The sequence below is a fragment of the Babylonia areolata genome, chromosome 22, assembly GCF_041734735.1.
Source record: "Babylonia areolata isolate BAREFJ2019XMU chromosome 22, ASM4173473v1, whole genome shotgun sequence".
Lineage (NCBI taxonomy): Eukaryota > Metazoa > Mollusca > Gastropoda > Neogastropoda > Buccinidae > Babylonia > Babylonia areolata.
The window spans coordinates 10,163,999-10,182,966 of record NC_134897.1 but is presented as its reverse complement, the minus strand read 5'-3'; the positions used below and the strand labels follow the sequence as shown (position 1 = coordinate 10,182,966).

The 18,968-nt window shown below is 40.6% G+C and overlaps 1 protein-coding gene across 6 annotated transcripts in view; it reads left to right on the top strand.

Moving 5' to 3' along the window:
* The window catches only part of LOC143297010 (dmX-like protein 2), a 137,244-nt gene extending 119,193 nt beyond the window's left edge, over positions 1-18,051 (top strand). For all 6 annotated transcript variants that reach the window (XM_076609134.1, XM_076609132.1, XM_076609133.1 and 3 more), the window contains 7 exons: positions 7,657-7,717; positions 8,807-8,937; positions 10,776-10,853; positions 12,562-12,706; positions 13,442-13,531; positions 14,152-14,279; positions 16,885-18,051. In XM_076609134.1, coding sequence (XP_076465249.1) covers positions 7,657-7,717; positions 8,807-8,937; positions 10,776-10,853; positions 12,562-12,706; positions 13,442-13,531; positions 14,152-14,279; positions 16,885-17,091 — 840 coding nt within the window. In that variant the 3' untranslated portion in view covers positions 17,092-18,051. The remainder of the gene's footprint in view (positions 1-7,656; positions 7,718-8,806; positions 8,938-10,775; positions 10,854-12,561; positions 12,707-13,441; positions 13,532-14,151; positions 14,280-16,884) is intronic.
* The last annotated feature ends 917 nt before the right edge of the window (positions 18,052-18,968 follow it).

Genomic DNA, 18,968 nt, shown 5'->3' with positions numbered 1-18,968 from the left:
CCCACCCCTCCTCCTTTGTTTTTGCTTTGTTATGAGTATGTCTGAATACCAGCAGCAAACTAAGGGAATGATTTGAAAAAAAAGAAACAAAACATTAACACCTGTCTACCTGCTCGCAAAATACTCTGTGCATCCTTAAACACTATGTGTTTGACACAGGGGTACTGTTTGTTTATTTATTTATTGGTTTGCTTTGTTTGAGTGTTTTCTCAGACTGAATTCAAAAACAGATGAATGGGTGGTTACAGTATTTGATTGAATGGTGGAAACGTACTTTTAACGACTGCACACTCCAAAAGAAAACGTTGATTAGGGAATCTCTGACCTCAAGGATGTTTTTGTTTTGTTTTTTTTTTGTTTGTTTTTTTATACTGAATTTGCATTTGAAGGCATCAAGCTTCACTCTGTAAGCAGAGATGTTCTGCAACTATGTAATTGTGCTTTTCCCTGACAAAAGATTGAATAGAAAGTTTGAAAACTTTCTGAAAAGGTGGAGTGATGAAAATGACCTTTGTAAAAAGAAGAACCAGTACACTGTTGTACAGCATTGTGAAAAGAAGAATCAGTACACTGTTGTACAGCATTGATACTTGTCTTTGCTGCTGAAACATTGGAACCTCTGCTGTAAATTTGCTGTTGAACATTTTCATTTCTTTTTCTTTGTTATTCATTGTTTACAGCTGTTTTCATTGTTATCTTCTGAACTCTGCTGTCTTAATGGGTAATGGTTACAGAATGACGTGTGGTGTTTTTGCATCTTCATAATTTAGTCCTTATGATTTGATTTTCATTGTTAAACTTTATATGATTTTTGATTGTTGGCTGTTGGGATTCGGAAAAAAAAAAAAAAAAAGGTTCTCTTCTATTAGTTCTAAGTTGCATTGCTTTTCCTCTCTAAATTTTTTTTCCCATTTTATTTTCCCCAGTGAAATTTTTAGAAAAAAAAAAAAAAAAAGCTTGGGTGATGGATTGAATGGCGTAGCAAAATGTGGAGGGTCTGCGTTGGTTTGGGTTTGGATGACTGACCTCTCTTTCCCCTGGGTTCTGTTTTTTCGCTGCGGTGTTGTGGACGCAGGTAAAAAGTCTGAGTAACTTAGGAATCCAGACCCCAGGCATGTCTCACTGTATCTTAGATCGCAGCCATCGCCTCATCAGGACGGTGAGTGGACGCTAGCAGTCAGTGTTCAGCTGACAGCACTGTAGTGCTGGACATAGACATGGTTTGACCGCTGTGTTTGCGGTGACGTCAGCAGTTAGTGACAACTCTTTAGTGGTGACACGATGTGTGACTGTTGTGTTGCTGTGACGTTAGCAGTTAGTGACAACACTTTAGTGGCGAAACAACTTGACTGTTGCAGAGACGTTAGCGGTTAGTGACAACTCTTTAGTAGTGAAACAATGTGTTGCAGAGACGTTAGCGGTTAGTGACAACTCTTTAGTAGTGAAACAATGTGTTGCAGTGACGTTAGCGGTTAGTGACAACTCTTTGGTAGTGAAACAATGTGTTGCAGAGACGTTAGCAGTTAGTGACAACTCTTTGGTAGTGAAACAATGTGTTGCAGTGACGTTAGCGGTTAGTGACAACTCTTTAGTAGTGAAACAATGTGTTGCAGAGACGTTAGCGGTTAGTGACAACTCTTTAGTAGTGAAACAATGTGTTGCAGTGACGTTAGCGGTTAGTGACAACTCTTTAGTAGTGAAACAGTGTGACTGTTGCAGTGACGTTAGCGGTTAGTGACAACTCTTTGGTAGTGAAACAATGTGTTGCAGAGACGTTAGCGGTTAGTGACAACTCTTTAGTAGTGAAACAATGTGTTGCAGAGACGTTAGCGGTTAGTGACAACTCTTTAGTAGTGAAACAATGTGTTGCAGTGACGTTAGCGGTTAGTGACAACTCTTTAGTAGTGAAACAATGTGTCTGTTGCAGTGACGTTAGCGGTTAGTGACAACTCTTTAGTAGTGAAACAATGTGACTGTTGCAGTGACGTTAGCGGTTAGTGACAACTCTTTAGTAGTGAAACAATGTGTTGCAGTGATGTTAGCAGTTAGTGACAACTCTTTAGTAGTGAAACAATGTGTTGCAGAGACGTTAGCAGTTAGTGACAACTCTTTAATGGTGACACTATGTGACTGTTGCAGTGAACAACAGTGGTTAGTGACAACTTTTTGTGCTTAACATGTTTTGACAGTTGTGACACAGTAACGTTAGATGTTCATTGACGACTTTTTAGTGCTGTGACATGGTACCATTAGCAGTTGATGTTCAGTGACAACTCCTTAGTGCTGGACACAATTTGAGTGTTGTATGGCAGTGATGTTAGCATTTAGTGTTGCTGATGTGCTTTCCCTCTGGACACATTTTGTGATGATGTTGTCGTGATCAGTGTTAGAAGTAGACCATAAAATGTGTTGAATGTTCATAGTGACATACTCGGGATCCTTGCCGTGCTTGCTCCTGTTTAAAAATGAAGAAAAGAAAAAAGAATGAAGAGAGATTCAGTGTGTTGTCGTTGGTCTGGATATTGTCATCTCTGTCTTGGGTGTTGTTCTCCATCCTTTGTGAACATGGTCACTGTTTTCTTGTCTTCAGTTGATGCCGGCATTTCCCTGTGCTCTGTGTGTGTGTGTGTGTGTGTGTGTGTTGGGGGGTTCATCTTTGGGTAGTGATGCATGGAGACTTGAACTCTCACTCCTGTGCCTGCTTGTCACGGTGTTGGAGAAGGTGTTATCATTATAGTGTGTATTTGTGTGAGTTGAAGGAATGTGTGAATGCCTTATTGGTTTTTTTTTTTTGGTTGGAGTGGAAGGGGGGTGGGGGGGTGGGGAGGGGGCTAGGAGGGGTGGTTGTTCCTGTGTTAAACTGAACTGTGTATCGGGAACACTCAAGTTTCCCATCATAGATAGTTTTGTGAATGAAAAAAAAAAAAGAAAAAAAAAAAGAAAAAGCAGTAACAGATACTCGTCACACACCCCTTTACCCCCCCCCCCCCCCCCCCCCCTGTCCCACACCCACCCAAACCCTCTCCCTTCAACCTGGTATTTCTCTCTTTATCACTTGCCCAACCATTCTGTGTGTGCACCAGCTCACATGAAGTGCAGTGTTAGACTAGAACATTAGCCCACGCTTTCTCAGAATCCCACACTTTCAGAATCCCACACAACTTTCTCAGAATCCCACACTACTTTCTCAGAATCCCACACCTGCCTTCCCAGAATCCCACACTTTCTCAGAATCCCACAGTACTTTCACACTTTCTCAGAATCCCTCACTATTTTCTCAGAATCCCACACTTTCTCAGAACCCCACACTACTTTCTCAGAATCCCACAATCCCACATTGCTTTCTTAGAATCCCACAGTACTTTCTCTACTTTCTCAGAATCCCACACTACTTTCACACTACTTTCTCAGAATCCCACACTACTTTCTCAGAATCCCACAATCCCACATTGCTTTCTTAGAATCCCACAGTACTTTCTCTACTTTCTTACAATCCCACACTACGTTCTCAGAATCCCCAGAATCCCACACTACTTTCTCAGAATCCCCAGAATCCCACACTACTTTCTTAGAATCCCACACTACTTTCTCAGAATCCCCAGAATCCCACACTACTTTCTCAGAATCCTCAGAATCCCCAGAATCCCACACTACTTTCTTAGAATCCCACACTACTTTCTCAGAATCCCCAGAATCCCACACTTCTTTCTCAGAATCCCCAGAATCCCACACTACTTTCTTAGAATCCCACGCTACTTTCTCAGAATCCCACACTACTTTCTCAGAATCCCACACTACTTTCTTAGAATTCCCAGAATCCCACAGTACTTTCTTAGAAGAATCCCACAGTACTTTGTCACTTTCTCAGAATTCTCCTGTGTGAGAAAGGGCAGGAGACACCCCTCAAGCTTCCTTGCACTTTGCAAAGCAACAAGAGCTGCAGAGAAAGCATGACAGGGGAACGACCATGATTGTCATTTGTGAGAAAGAAAGCGTGGGGGGAAGTCACCCCTATTTTAAAATTTTTTATTGAAAACATTTCTCTTTTGTCATTTAGGTTGTTCTTTGTCTTTTTAACTCTCTCCATACGAATGGCGAAAGAGACGACATTAACAGCATTTCACCCCAATTACCATCATCAAAATATTGCAAGCGGAAGGCTCTTATACTGAAGAGGTGAATGTTGACAAAGAATACCACAATTCTGACGATGGAAGCTAAAGGTTGGGTCATTCAGACACCCACTGGACATCCGAGGGGTCTGTGTCAAGGATAAGAGAGGGCTGGCCATACTGAGTGTGGCCGTACCGAGTGAGTTAAGAGAAAAATGAGAGAAAAGGAACCCAAACTCAGTCATAAAGGAAGTGTTTTAGATTTAAAAAAAAAAAGAAAAAAAGAAAAAAAAAAAAGACTTCCCATGTTTTCTCACACATTACAATGTGCAAGAAAGCATGGGCTAACTTGGAGCTGTGCTACAGAACAATGAAAGGTTAACAGTGAAAGAGATGAAAGTAGGATGGAAGGATTGTATGACCCAAGCCAACTAATTGTGAAGCTCCCTGATTTCATAGACGTGAGTGATGTTAGCTTCGCACTTACCTGTAAGCACTAGAAATCCTGATGTTACCTTTATGCTTATCTGTAAGTCCTTAAAAATCCTGATATGACATTTACATTCACATCAAAGTCCTACGAAATCCTGTCTGCAAGTCCTTAGAAACCCTGATGTTTCCTTTACGTTTAAGTCCTTTGAATTCCTGACGTTCACTTTACACTTACCTGAAGTCCTTAGAAATCCTGATGTTACCATTGCACTTACCTGTTAGCCATTAGCGATCCTGATGTTACCTTTGCACTTAACTAACTGTAAGTCCTTTGAAATCCTGATGTTGCCATTGCACTTTAAGTTTTTTAAGTCATTAGAAAACATGATGTTACCTTTACACTTACCTGTACCTGTAAGTCCTTAGAAATTGTGATGTTACCTTTGCACTTAAGGTACCAGTGAATCCTTAGAAATCCTGGCTTTACCTTTACATATACCTGTAAGCCCTTAGAAATTCTGATGTTACCTTTGCACTTTCCTTTAGTTATTAGAAATCATGTTAGCCTTACACTTACCTGTAATTCCCTGGAGCTCTGTTAGTCTCACACTTACTTGAATGCTCCAGATGTTGGTGGTATCATTCTGCACTTCAGCCCAGACTTGTAGGTTAAGTACTAAATTTATTTTCTATAAAAATTCAGCTGTGACAATGATGAGTTATGGAAATACCCTTTTCATGGTGTGCTCTTGGTAAAATGAACAAACATCCAAGTGCATGCATTTATAAACACACACACACACACATAAATAAATGCATGCAAATAAGCAAACATGCATGCATGCACAGATAATACATAACTTCTCACACATGCACGCATGACCATGCCTATGTGCACGGACACACAGTGTATGCATACACACATGCACAAAGAAATAAACACACGCAAGTTCAAACAACACACACACACACACACACACACACACACACATCGTCACATTGTTGGTGAGATCTTTATAGAAAAGTGTGATACACATTTTCAGTTGTCTTTATGTACAAATTAAAATGATACACAGTATTTATGCAGATTTCCTTTTTTGAATAGTGAAGCAAATGAAGAGTTTTAAATGGTTAATCGTCATATAATGCTTGATAACGCAATGCTTCGATTATTCTGACCTGTGAGGTTATAATTGCTTCTTGCATTCTGTCACATTGATTCTCTTCCTATCGTATGTTATTGTTCTGTTTCCTGAAACTTTGGAGAGTGCCTTCTGTGAAGCTGAAAACTTCTTTCTTGAAACGCAGAACTTGCATTATTCTTTCTGTTTGGATGTCCATGTATGCAGAGCTATTGACTTGTATGTTATATTGCTGATGTAACTATGCTGACATGATTCTTGACTACGCTGCTTTATTTCATGCTCTGTGTGTGTGTGTGTGTGTGTGTGTGTGTGTTTGTGTGTGTGTTTGTGTGTGTGTGTGTGTGTGAGAGAGAAATTCTCTTTGTGTGTGTGCATTGATACAGTTTCCAGCTATGTACATTTCTGTGTATATTCCTGCCATCCTGTCCGTTGTTTAAGCTGCTCGCACTTGGTGTTGGTTGAATAGTTTGATAGCGGCACATGTGACAGATCACGTGCCTCAGAGCACTAGTTGTTTGGTTGGTTTTTGTATCATTTAACTTGCCCTGTATATGTGTTATAGTTTTTCACTATGTATGGATGGCAGATTTATCTAGGCTGAAAGATGGTGTTCCTTTTTGAATATGTTCAATGATGAACCAGTCAGTTCTGTGTTACAACCTACATCTAAGTAAGTCGTCGTGTTAAATAAAGTGCTAGATTATGTGCACGTTAGTTGTAACAGGTGAACCAACTCTTGAAAGTGTATCATGGATAATTGTGAGTCTGGTTATGTCCCATTTATTTCATATGATTTATGTATGGTTATTATGAAAGATAAAAACGAAGGAAACAAAACTAAAGATAAAGAAGGAGGCAAAATATGATGCTGAACCAGAATCATATTGTTTTTTTAGATGTGGGTAATTGTTTGTCGACAGTGATGCAAATTATGTTTCTTCTTATCCTTCTTATCCTTTCAAAAGTAAACAGTAATGCATTGGAATGGATTTTTTCCCTAAATAAAAAAAGAAAGAAATACTTTGGTTAAATAAAATCCAACGTAAATGTCATGTGCCACATGATTTGCTTGACATATCTTCTTTGGATAATATGCAAAGATATTAATCTAAGACTGTTCTCCACATTTTAAAACACCTGTTGCTTTTAAGAGACGTATCATTGTTCTCATAATCTGATATCTAATTCGGAATAAAGTTCATTATAATTAATGCATGTATGTCATGTTTCATTGTACCAAAACTGGAATGTACAACTTGATTTACCCAACTAGGAGTGTACAAACCTTAAAGTAGTGAACAATTATTTCAGTCTCTTAGGGTGATAAGATTTAATAGCAGTGATACCTGATTAAGCTGTTCACATCCTTTTTGTTATGTTTCATGGTTTTAAACATCCTAGAAATATGTCTTTCTTTCTCTGAATGTAGTAAAGCAAATAATTTACCCACAGAAAGAAATTTGTTTTAAGTCATGAAGAATAATCAAATCAGAACTATATGGCATTTACAAACATACAGGTGGATGAAGCGGCAATTCAATGCAAAAAAGCTGTTTGAAAACAAGTCTTTTAACTACATGTGTTCAGTATTTGATACCAAACAACCAAACATATATTAAGTGAGCATTGTTTAAATACACATGCTCAGTGTTCAGTACCAGTCATTTACTTACAAGCATTGTGAGACAGGCAATAACTTACTCTGGCCTTTCATCCCTTCTTGGGGCAAGAGACCTCCACTATCATTACTAAGTAGTAAAGATTGCAAGCCAGGTTTCAGCATTGGAGGGCAGCAGACAAGAAACTCACAACATCTTTTACGCTGACAGCAAAACACTAATCCATCATAAGCCTACATCCGCGTGCCAGCCTGTGTGTAAAAAAAGTGAAGTGTTTGCTTTACGTGTTGGAGAGCCCTCGGCTTTTGGATAAGTAATTGAGTGTTTACTTTGTGTGTTGGTGAACAGACGATGGTTCGAGCACTACAAGGGGTACGGAAGATCGGCTCGCATCCCACACTGCAGTACTGTGAGTAGTCCTTGTCTGCTGCAGTTTTGTCCCCAGTTTTGTCCCTTTGTCTGCAGCAGTTTTGTCCGCAGATTCGTCCCCTTGTCTGCAGTTTTGCCCCCTTGTCTGTAGTTTTGTCCCCTTGTCTGCTGCAGTTTGTTCCCTTGTCTTCTGCAGTTTTGTCCCCTAGTCTTCTGCAGTTTTGTCCCCTTGTCTTCTGCAGTTCCCCTTGTCTGCAGTTTGTCCCCTTGTTTGCTGCAGTTTGTCCCCTTGTCTGCTGCAGTTTTCTCCCCTTTTCTTTGTCACACCTGTGGGCTGGGCTGCATCATTGACCTGTGCAGAACTGTGTTTGCATAGCATTACAATTTTTTACTATGTGTCCACACTTATTAGATTTAGGACAATTGTTAATGCTAAGCCATGTTTATGCCGCTAAGATCGCTTTTGCGACCCAGCCAAATTTACTTAATGTGTTTGTTTAAAAGTATTGGAGGGACTGGTGTTCTTTAATCTGGATGATGAGCAGATACACGCATGTATCACATGTGTAAGTACATTCAAACAATGTTTCCTTTTATTGTTGAGTGTAAAAGTAAATTTGTTAGGCTTATATATGTTTTAATGTACCTTCACATTGCTTTAGGCTTATATAGGTTTTGATGAACCTTCACATTGCTTTAGGCTTATATAGGTTTTGATGTTCCTTCACATCACTTTAAATTGCCTTTTTTTTTTTTAATACATTTTTCTGCCCCCCCCCCCCCCCCCCCTCCTTTTTTAAAATTTATTTATTTATTTATTTATTTTTTTTGCATACAAAAATGAATTTGTTAATGCAAAACTTGGGAAAAGATTTCCTTTACAACATTTTGGAGAAAAAAACATGAAGATGTGGTAAAATGTTACGTTGTAAAAAACAGAAATTTCATAGCAAATAAAAAAAAAACAACAACAAAAAAAAACCAAACACACAAAACCAAACAGAAAAAGCTCTGGGTTTTTGTACCTGTGGCACTTGAAAAAAACTGACACAAGGCAGCAAAAAGCAGCAGACAGACAGTTCAGAAAAAAAAAAGCAAAAAAAAAAAAAAAAGCCGTGTGTGGTGACAGACTTGACGGGCAGTGCGGACGGCAGTGTGCGGCTGTGGGAATGGAACCACGACCAGCCGGTGACCACACTGAGGCACACAGGCAGCTTCCCCAAGGTCACCAAGGTGCTCTTCAATGCCCAGGGCAACAAGGTCTGCAGCTCTGTCAGCCGCACTCTTGTTTTGTGTGTGTTTGTGTGTGTGTGTGTGTGTGTGTGTGTGTGTGTGTGTGTGTACTTCTCTCTCTCTCTCTTTTCTTTTTCTTTTATTAGGTTTTTTTTTTTTTTTCTCTTCATGGGCTGGGGTATTTCTGCCTTGATGGATTTCTGCCTTCACATTTTAGTGATTAAAAAAAAGAAAATGTATGTATATATTTTAACCCTTTGTGTGGTACACTGTTTGGGTATTTAGACACATAGTTTGGTTAACACCCGGGGCCTCAGGCATGACCTTTTTTCACATTGCAAAAATCATTCTTTGTCATCTGTTGAAAACACACACACACACACACACACACACACACACACACATACATATATATATATATATTTTTTTTTTCTTCTTCTTCTTCTTTCTTTTGTTCTTTTATTGTTTTCCTTTGTTTTTTTTTTGGTTTTTTTTAGGTGACATGTGGTTTATTTGGTGTCATGTAAATTTATTTCATTTTATGTTTTATTTCATACATTATTTGGTTTGTTTACTTTGAATTGTTTGTGTATGTGTTTATGTGTGTTTGTGTCTGACATGTAACAGTGGTCTATGTCATGGTGTTTGGACTCTCTTTGATTTCAGTGCTGTGTGAGTGATGTGGAGGGCTCTATATGTCTGTGATTTCAGTGCTGTGTGAGTGACATGGAGGGCTCTATATGTCTGTGATTTCAGTGCTGTGTGAGTGACGTGGAGGGCTCTATATGTCTATGATTTCAGTGCTGTGTGAGTGACGTGGAGGGCTCTATATGTCTGTGATTTCAGTGCTGTGTGAGTGACGTGGAGGGCTCTATATGTCTATGATTTCAGTGCTGTGTGAGTGACGTGCAGGGCTCTATATGTCTATGATTTCAGTGCTGTGTGAGTGACGTGGAGGGCTCTATATGTCTCTGATTTCAGTGCTGTGTGAGTGACGTGGAGGGCTCTATATGTCTGATTTCAGTGCTGTGTGAGTGACATGGAGGGCTCTATATGTCTATGATTTGAGTGCTGTGTGAGTGACGTGGAGGGCTCTATATGTCTGATTTCAGTGCTGTGTGAGTGACGTGGAGGGCTCTATATGTCTGATTTCAGTGCTGTGTGAGTGACGTGGAGGGCTCTATATGTCTGTGATTTCAGTGCTGTGTGAGTGACATGGAGGGCTCTATATGTCTGATTTCAGTGCTGTGTGAGTGACGTGGAGGGCTCTATATGTCTGTGATTTCAGTGCTGTGTGCGTGACGTGGAGGGCTCTATATGTCTGATTTCAGTGCTGTGTGAGTGACATGGAGGGCTCTATATGTCTGATTTCAGTGCTGTGTGAGTGATGTGGAGGGCTCTATATGTCTGTGATTTCAGTGCTGTGTGAGTGACGTGGAGGGCTCTATATGTCTGTGATTTCAGTGCTGTGTGAGTGACGTGGAGGGCTCTATATGTCTATGATTTCAGTGCTGTGTGAGTGACGTGGAGGGCTCTATATGTCTCTGATTTCAGTGCTGTGTGAGTGACGTGGAGGGCTCTATATGTCTCTGATTTCAGTGCTGTGTGAGTGACGTGGAGGGCTCTATATGTCTGATTTCAGTGCTGTGTGAGTGACGTGGAGGGCTCTATATGTCTCTGATTTCAGTGCTGTGTGAGTGACCTGGAGGGCTCTATATGTCTCTGATTTCAGTGCTGTGTGAGTGACGTGGAGGGCTCTATATGTCTATGATTTCAGTGCTGTGTGAGTGACGTGGAGGGCTCTATATGTCTGTGATTTCAGTGCTGTGTGAGTGACGTGGAGGGCTCTATATGTCTGATTTCAGTGCTGTGTGAGTGACGTGGAGGGCTCTATATGTCTGTGGCAAGTAGGGCTGGGGAGCAACTTCAACAAACCAATCATGGTGAGTGCTTTTATCAACTTTTTCTTTTCTCGCACTATTATCATCACCAGTATTTACAGTTATTCAGCCCTTCTATAGCCCTGTGTGGTCGGCTGGGCTATAAACAACAAAAGCTACAGAAAGATAAACATCGTCAAAACTGTTTAAAAGATATAGATAAACATCTCCATTGAAAACATTTAAAAAAATATAAACATCACCATTGAAACCACTGAACCCATTTAAAAAATATTAACATCACCATTGAAACCACTGAACCCATTTAAAAAATATTAACATCACCATTGAAACCATTTCAAAAACATAAACACAATGATGCATCATTAAAAATGTTTAGATAAACATCACCATTGAAACTGTTCAGATAAGCACCATCATTGAAGCTGTTTCAAAAACATCGATCAACGTCACCATTGAAACCGTTTCAGAAATGTAGAAAAACATCACCATTGAAACTGTTTCAAAAATATAAACATCACCATTGAAATCGCTTCAGAAACATAGATAAAACATCACCACAGAAACATGTTTCAAAAACATAGATAAACATCACCATTGAAACTGTTTAAAAAAAAAAACACACAAAAAACCCACCATCTGTTACAGTACAGAGAATGTATTTGGCCATTGGTTGAATGTCTCAAGGCTCCAACCCTCACTGCATGAGAAAATGACATTAGAATGTAAGCCTCCACACAGGTTTATTACACGTATCCACAGTGGTGCTGTGTTGTTGTCAGCTGATGAACTGTTACTAGAGTCTTCCACACCTTGAAACTTTGATGAAAACTTGGGTGCTGAAGAGCATGTCAGCTTGACCCATTCAACCCCAGGGAGTTTGCAGCCTCGGCAGGCTTCTGTGCCATATTGATGCCGAAAAAAACGCAGAAAATGTCCTGTTTTTCGTCCAGACTACATGCAGACACATTGTCCAGAAATACTGTAGAAGTGAGTTCCTTTCCTTACGGTTTATGCATATGTAGGAATGTCAGAACACCAGAGAAAAGCTTGGGTGCACAGCTGAATGAGTTAAGGACAGGTAGAAACGTGCGGCATTTTTGACAGAATGAGTGAATAAAACTTGCCCTGTATGGTCATCACTTGGTGATCGGTCATTTCTGTATCAGATCAGATGTGCATTGCCTGCCATGTGTCTGCTCCTCTTTATCTTCAGGAACTCCTCCAGATCTGTATTCCGTCTCGGTCTCTGCATTCCTTCTGTGACACTCTCATTTTTCGCATCCCAAACAGGCGAAAGAAACTCAGTGGAGTGGGAAACGTGCTTTCTCTTTCATTGGACCTGTCATCTGGAACAAGCTCCTTCATTCTGTCCGACACGCTCAGTCTTTGTCCTTGTTCAAATCAGCTCTCAAGACTCACCTTTTCCAAAGTTGTTATGACTAGTTTTTCCACCCTGTGTGTTTGTCTGCGAATGGGGCTATATCAGTATGAATGCCTGGTGTGTGTATGTGTGTGTGTGTGTATGTGTGTGTGTGTGTATGTGTGTATGACCTGTTGTGATGCGTATAAGCAAATGAATGTTTTAAAATGTATCTGCATCAATGTATGTATGTGTAATTGTATTTGGAAACGCTTTGGGCTTTCTGGAGATACAGCGTCCAAATACTCATTATTATTATTATTGTTATTATAAAGGAGGTGGGTTTGAACAGGAGTGCCCTGCGTGTGTGTGTGTGTGTGTGTGCAGAGCTTGGCGTGTCACAACAAGACGACGGCGGACTTTGCCTTCCTGGGCTGCTCCAGTCTGATTGCCACGTGCGGCTATTCCTCAGAGAACAAGAACGTCTGTCTGTGGGACACACTGCTGCCCCCGCGATCCGCTCTGGTGCATGGTGAGTCTCGGGGAAGCCAGCTGTGTGCATTTGGAACTTTATGTTTGGGTCAGGTGGCTTTAAAAAAAAATTTTTTTTTAACCCATAGGCCTATTGCTGCAGGCTGGGATATAAACATGTTGTGATTGGATTTCTTTGTGAGTCACACATTTCAGTTGTTTTTTTGTTTTTTTTAACTCTTTCACTGCCAAGTTTCTTTGTGAAAAACACCCCCCAGTGCGAAATATGATGCTCTCAGTCACAGGCTTTGGTTCATGTCAGAACACCACAATGGACTTGTTCACTTCAAACTAGGTCAGGGAGTAAAGGTTAGTCATTGTTCTATTGGCAGGAAACTGGCTGCAGCTGTCGGGCTTTGTTACAATGTGAAAAACGGTCTTTTTAACATGACCCTTGATGTCAGCTAAAGTCGCCTATGACTGCACTATCTAGTCAGTTAAAGTCCCCTGTGGTGCTGAAAGAGTTAAGTGAAAAAAATTGTTGGGAAATGTTATGTTATATTTGTTTTGCAACATACAGCTTCTTTCCATATTTACATGTTTCAGAAAGTATTTTCCTTCGTCTCCGAAAGTTGTTTGACACAATGACAGTTTTAAGTTTGTGTTGAGATTTGGCCAGATGAAATGATTCATTGAAAACTGAGCATGTTTTTATTTTATTTTATTTTATTTTATTTTATTTGTGTGTGTGTGTGTGTGTGTGTGTGTGTGTGTGTGTGTGTGTGTGTGTGTGCAGCATTCCCATGCCATGAGTTTGGATGTCCGTCAGTGGTGTACGCCCCTCAGAGTCAGACACTGATCAGTGGAGGACGAAAAGGAGACATCTGTATCCTTTCACTTCGCTGCTAACTTTGCAGCACACAATGAGTTATGCACAGCTGCAGCCCATTAACTGTAATTGTAGACCTTGTAGTGAGAGGTAGGAGTTAGAAATGAGAGATGGCTTTGTAATGAAAGATACGACTTTGTAAAAAAAAAAAAAAAAAAAAGAATGTCTGGGTATGCACCTGGTAAAACAACAAAAAATTGACAGAGTGAGTAAAAACATGACATTGTTAAAAAAAAAAATTTTGGTATGCCACTTAGTAAAACAGCTGAAATTTGACACAATGGACACAGCAGTTTATGAATAAAAACATGACTTAGTATGAAAACAAACGTCTTGGTATTCACTACGTCATCTTCTTGTTTGTCAGAATATGTAGTAAGTGAAATAGCTGAGAATTGACTGAAAGGACAACGCCAGAGGGCAGGTCTTTGAAAGTCGGAACGTTTCTGTTCTGTTGCATGTCTTTAACAAGTTAAGTCACAACGAGTGAACACATGATATATGTTATAATGCATAGGAGAAAGTTCACAGTGGGGGAGTGAATGGACGTGAAGTAACAAACAAACACTGGAAAATGAAAGGAAGAAGAATGTGTGTTGCCCTTAACGGAGGACCAGGTCAGTTTGACCTGCGGCAGAGGAAGATCAAGAACACCTTCCAGGCCCACGACTCGGCCATCAAGTGTCTGGCTGTGGACGGGAAAGAGGAGTACTACGTCACCGGGTCGTCTGAAGGCGACATCAAGGTGGGGGTCTGTGTGCTTGGTGACAGTGAGTGTCTGGGAAAACCGAGAGAGTCGGGGGGAGGGGAGGGTGTGTGTGTAAGATAAGATAAGATAAGATAAGAATAACTTTATTATCTCCACCTGGGGAAATTTGGTCAGGTGCATTATTACAACATAGACAAGTAAACAACATGGGGACCATAACTGTAAAAGCCAACAACAGCCCCAACAAATATTACGAAGATACAAATGTAAAAAATATCACATACATCGTTTCATACATACATCCACACACTGCAGGTAATAACTAGTATTTTTAATGTAAAAACAGAAAGAATTAAGAAACATTATTTGAATATAATTATAAACATAGCCTACTATACTGCACATTGATTATAATAGACAGATAAGATAAGAATAAAGATGAATTGCGGAAAACCACAACCAGATAATCAGCACACACCCGCACCCCACCCCACACACGCAGATAACTTGATCAAACAAGAGTGTGTGTGTGGGGGGGGGGGGGGGGGGGGGATCAAAAATTTTTAAATAATGCTTGGTATCTTGTGTTCAGTTTTTCCTTTTTGATACTTACACATGTGTTTTATTTGTAAACGGGTTTATTTTCAAGGTTAGGCTTAAATGCTCGTGATAATAATGATAATAGAATGAAGAGATGTTTTGTTTTGTCTGGTAAGATGAAGAGAGCTTTTGCTTTTTTTCTGGGAAAATGAAGAGAGCTTTTGTTTTGTTTGGGAAAATGAAGAGATGTTTTGCTTTGTCTGGGAAAAATGAAGAGGTCTTTTGTTTTGTCTGGGAAAATGAAGAGATGTTTTGTCTGGGAAAATGAAGAGAGCTTTTGTTTTGTCAGGGAAATTGAAGAGATGTTTTGCTTTGTCTGGGAAAAATGAAGAGATGTTTTGTTTTGTCTGGGAAAATGAAGAGATGTTTTGTTTTGTCTGGGGAAAATGAAGAGATGTTTTGTTTTGTCTGGGAAAATGAAGAGATGTTTTGTTTTGTCTGGGAAAATGAAGAGGTCTTTTGTTTTGTCTGGGAAAATGAAGAGATGTTTTGTTTTGTCTGGGAAGATGAAGAGATGTTTTGTCTGGGGAAATGAAGAGATGTTTTGTTTTGTCTGGGGAAAATGAAGAAGTCTTTTGTTATGTGTGGGGAAAATGAAGAGATGTTTTGTTTTGTCTGGGGAAAATGAAGAGATGTTTTGTTTTGTCTGGGGAAAATGAAGAGGTCTTTTGTTTTGTCTGGGAAGATGAAGAGATGTTTTGTCTGGGAAAATGAAGAGATGTTTTGTTTTGTCTGGGAAAATGAAGAGATGTTTTGTTTTGTCTGGGATGTTTTGTTTTGTCTGGGAAAATGAAGAGATGTTTTGTCTGGGGAAAATGAAGAGATGTTTTGTCTAGGGAAATGAAATGTTTTGTTTTGAAAATGAAGAGATGTTTTGTTTTGTCCTGGGAAATGAAGAAATGTTTTGTAGCCAAGTGGTTAAAGTGTTGGACTTTCAATCTGAGGTTCCCGGGTTCGAATCTAGGTAACGGTGCCGGGTGGGTGAAGGGTGGAGATTTTTCCGATCTCACAGGTCAGCATATGTGCAGACCTGCTTGTGCCTGAACCCCCTTCGTGTGTATATGCAAGCAGAAGATCAAATGCACACGTTACAGATCCTGTAATCCATGTCAACTTTGGTGGGTTATTGAAACAAGAACATACCCAGCATGCACACCCCCAAGAATGGAGTATGGCTGCCTACATGGCGGAGTAAAAAAACGGCCATACACGTAAAAGCCCACTTGTGTACATACGAGTGAGTGAATGTGGGAGTTGTAGCCCACGAACGAAGAAGAACAACAAAAGTTGCCTCTGTGGGGATGAGGGGGGGCTCTTTCAGTATAAATCATGTTCCCATTTTCTTTCTCGACATTCTGTGCTAGGAATTTCCTCTTTTCTCTCACTTGCTTTGTTTCTCGCTTTTTTTTTCTTCTTCTTTCTTTTTCTGTTGTCTCTTCCTTGGGTGAGTCACCTTGTGACAATTTTGTGGAATTGTATGCCTATTACTATATGTAATTTCAGGTAGTATGTATGATTATGTTTGTGTTCAGATTACTTTTTGTAATGCTCTGGCCAAAAAAATGACAGAACGGTCAACATGAGGCATGCCATGTCTTTTTGAATTTATTTGTATGATTATGACTGTAATTGTGCCTGATTTTATTTTAAATAAATCATGATTAAGTAGTTCACATATTTATAGTTCTTGATTCAGTTCAAGGAAGTTTTAAAACGAAATGCATGGATGTCTGTGACGTAGCCCTTTGTACACCCCACACAGTGACTAGCGTCTTGACCAGTTGTAACACTGACGGTGGATAAAAACTGTGTGTTGATGTAGCTGTTTTACCACCCACCGTCATGGGTACATGGCACGTGCTTCCATGTGTGTGTGGGTGGGTTGGGGATGGAGGTGGAGAGGAGTATTGATGGGGGAGGTGGGGAGTGGGGAGCGAAATGTACGGCGCTTTGAGCAGTATTTCTGACGAAACGCGCTGTATAAATGTCCATTATTGTTATTATCAAAGACCATCGTTAATGCCCCTTGCGTGCTGGACAGGTGTGGGCGATGAACTCCAACCAGCTGTGTTTCTCCTTCCCCGGGGAGCACAGCAAGAACACGTTTTTCCGCAACGTGGGGGCCACGTCGGGTGTGACGCAGGTGGCCATCAACAGCACCAACCACCTCTTCTCCTGTGGCGCAGACGGCTCCATCAAGTTCAGACACCTGCCGGAGAAAGAGGTCATGATGCACCACTTCATCTAGAAAGTGGTCGTGATGCACCACTTCATCTAGAAAGAGGTCACGATGCATCACCTCATCTAGAAAGTGGTCGTGATGCACCACTTCATCTAGAAAGAGGTCACGATGCATCACCTCATCTAGAAGGAGGTCATGATGCATCACTTCATCTAGAAAGTGGTCATGATGCACCACTTCATCTAGAAAGAGGTCACGATGCATCACCTCATCTAGAAAGAGGTCATGATGCACCACTTCATGTAGAAAGGGGTCATGATGCACCACTTCATCTAGAAAGCGGTTGTGATGCATCACTTCATCTAGAAAGGGTCGTGATGCACTGCTTCATCTAGAAAGAGGTTATGATGCATCAGGAAATGGATCGTGATGCACCACTACATCTAGAAAGGGGTCATGATGCACCACTACATCTAGAAAGGGGTCATGATGCACCACTACATCTAGAAAGGGGTCATGATGCACCACTACATCTAGAAAGGGGTCGTGATGCATCACGTCATCTAGTCATGATGCATCGCTTCATCTAGAAAATCAAGATGCACCACTACATCTAGAAAGGGGTCGTGATGCATCACGTCATCTAGTCATGATGCATCACGTCATCTAGAAAGAGATCAAGATGCATCACGTCATCTAGAAAGGGGTCATGATGCATCACTACATCTAGAAAGGGGTCATGATGCATGACGTCATCAGAGGCTGGTCTGTTGACAGGACAGTGGGGCGTCTTCACACAGTGACTTGATCTGCATGTTCCTTTAGTTTATGCAGAGTGCGTGTTTTCTGGTGGTTGGTGTGCGGTCATTTTCATTCCAAAAGTCATTGCCAACAACAACAACAACAGTGTACGTTGAGCGGAGGAACATACTCTGGTCAGGGAGGTTCCAGTTCCAGCCTGTCTGCAGGAGGGAGTGAGACTGAAAGGACTGGATTCTCTGTGATACTGACAGTGAAGACAGACAAAGAAAAGGGGGAGAAAAACAGTGATGGTGAAATAAAACAAAACTGTGAATATGTTTGTCAGTGTGGCTGATGTGTGGTATAGATCCTGTTGTGGGGTTCAGTGTTGACATTTCTCAGTGTGGCTGATGTGTGGTATAGATCCTGTTGTGGGGTTCAGTGATGACATTTCTCAGTGTGGCGAATGGTAGATTTTAAATTTTATTTTCACTGAAAACGGACACATAGCCTGTGAGGGGTACGGACAAGGATGCGACTTCTCAACAGAAGTAGTATTGGTCTGTGGTATCGCATGTACTGAAAGGCTTGGATCCTTGTGGTAGGGTGATAGTTGGTGTGTAGGGGCGGGTGGGGGAAGGTGGTAAAAAACAGCATGGTTCAGTTGAGGTTTGTTTTTGGCGCCAGTCAGTCAGTACGTTTGTGGAACATTTTACACATGTTCAGGGTGCTGCATCATTTGTGTATGAATGCACAGTTGTTGTGCGCTGAGTGTAGTTTTTGTTTCAATAATTTATATAAAAATAAAACTAAATTGTATAGTTGTTTTGAACTTTATTTTGAAGTATGGTGTTTTGTAACAAATCCCTTCGTGCAGGAAAGACGTGTAAGACTAAACGGAAAAGAGAACACAGGTGGAGAAGTGACATACAGTTGATAAATGACGTTGAGGCGAGAGGCCATCAGTTAGAGAAGAGGTTAGGAGAGGGGATGTCACATGAAGTGGAGATAGAGTTGAGAAGCTGTGGGTGGCAGTACATGCCATGTCCCAGTACTGAAGAGAAGGGAAAGGAACAGACGAGTTTCTGCACTTTGTGTCTTTTGTTATTCTGTTCATGTACGTTTTATTGTCACTGGCCTGCAGTAAGACCTGATTTTTTTTTTTTTTATGTACCTGGTCAGAATAAAACCTGTGGAATGTA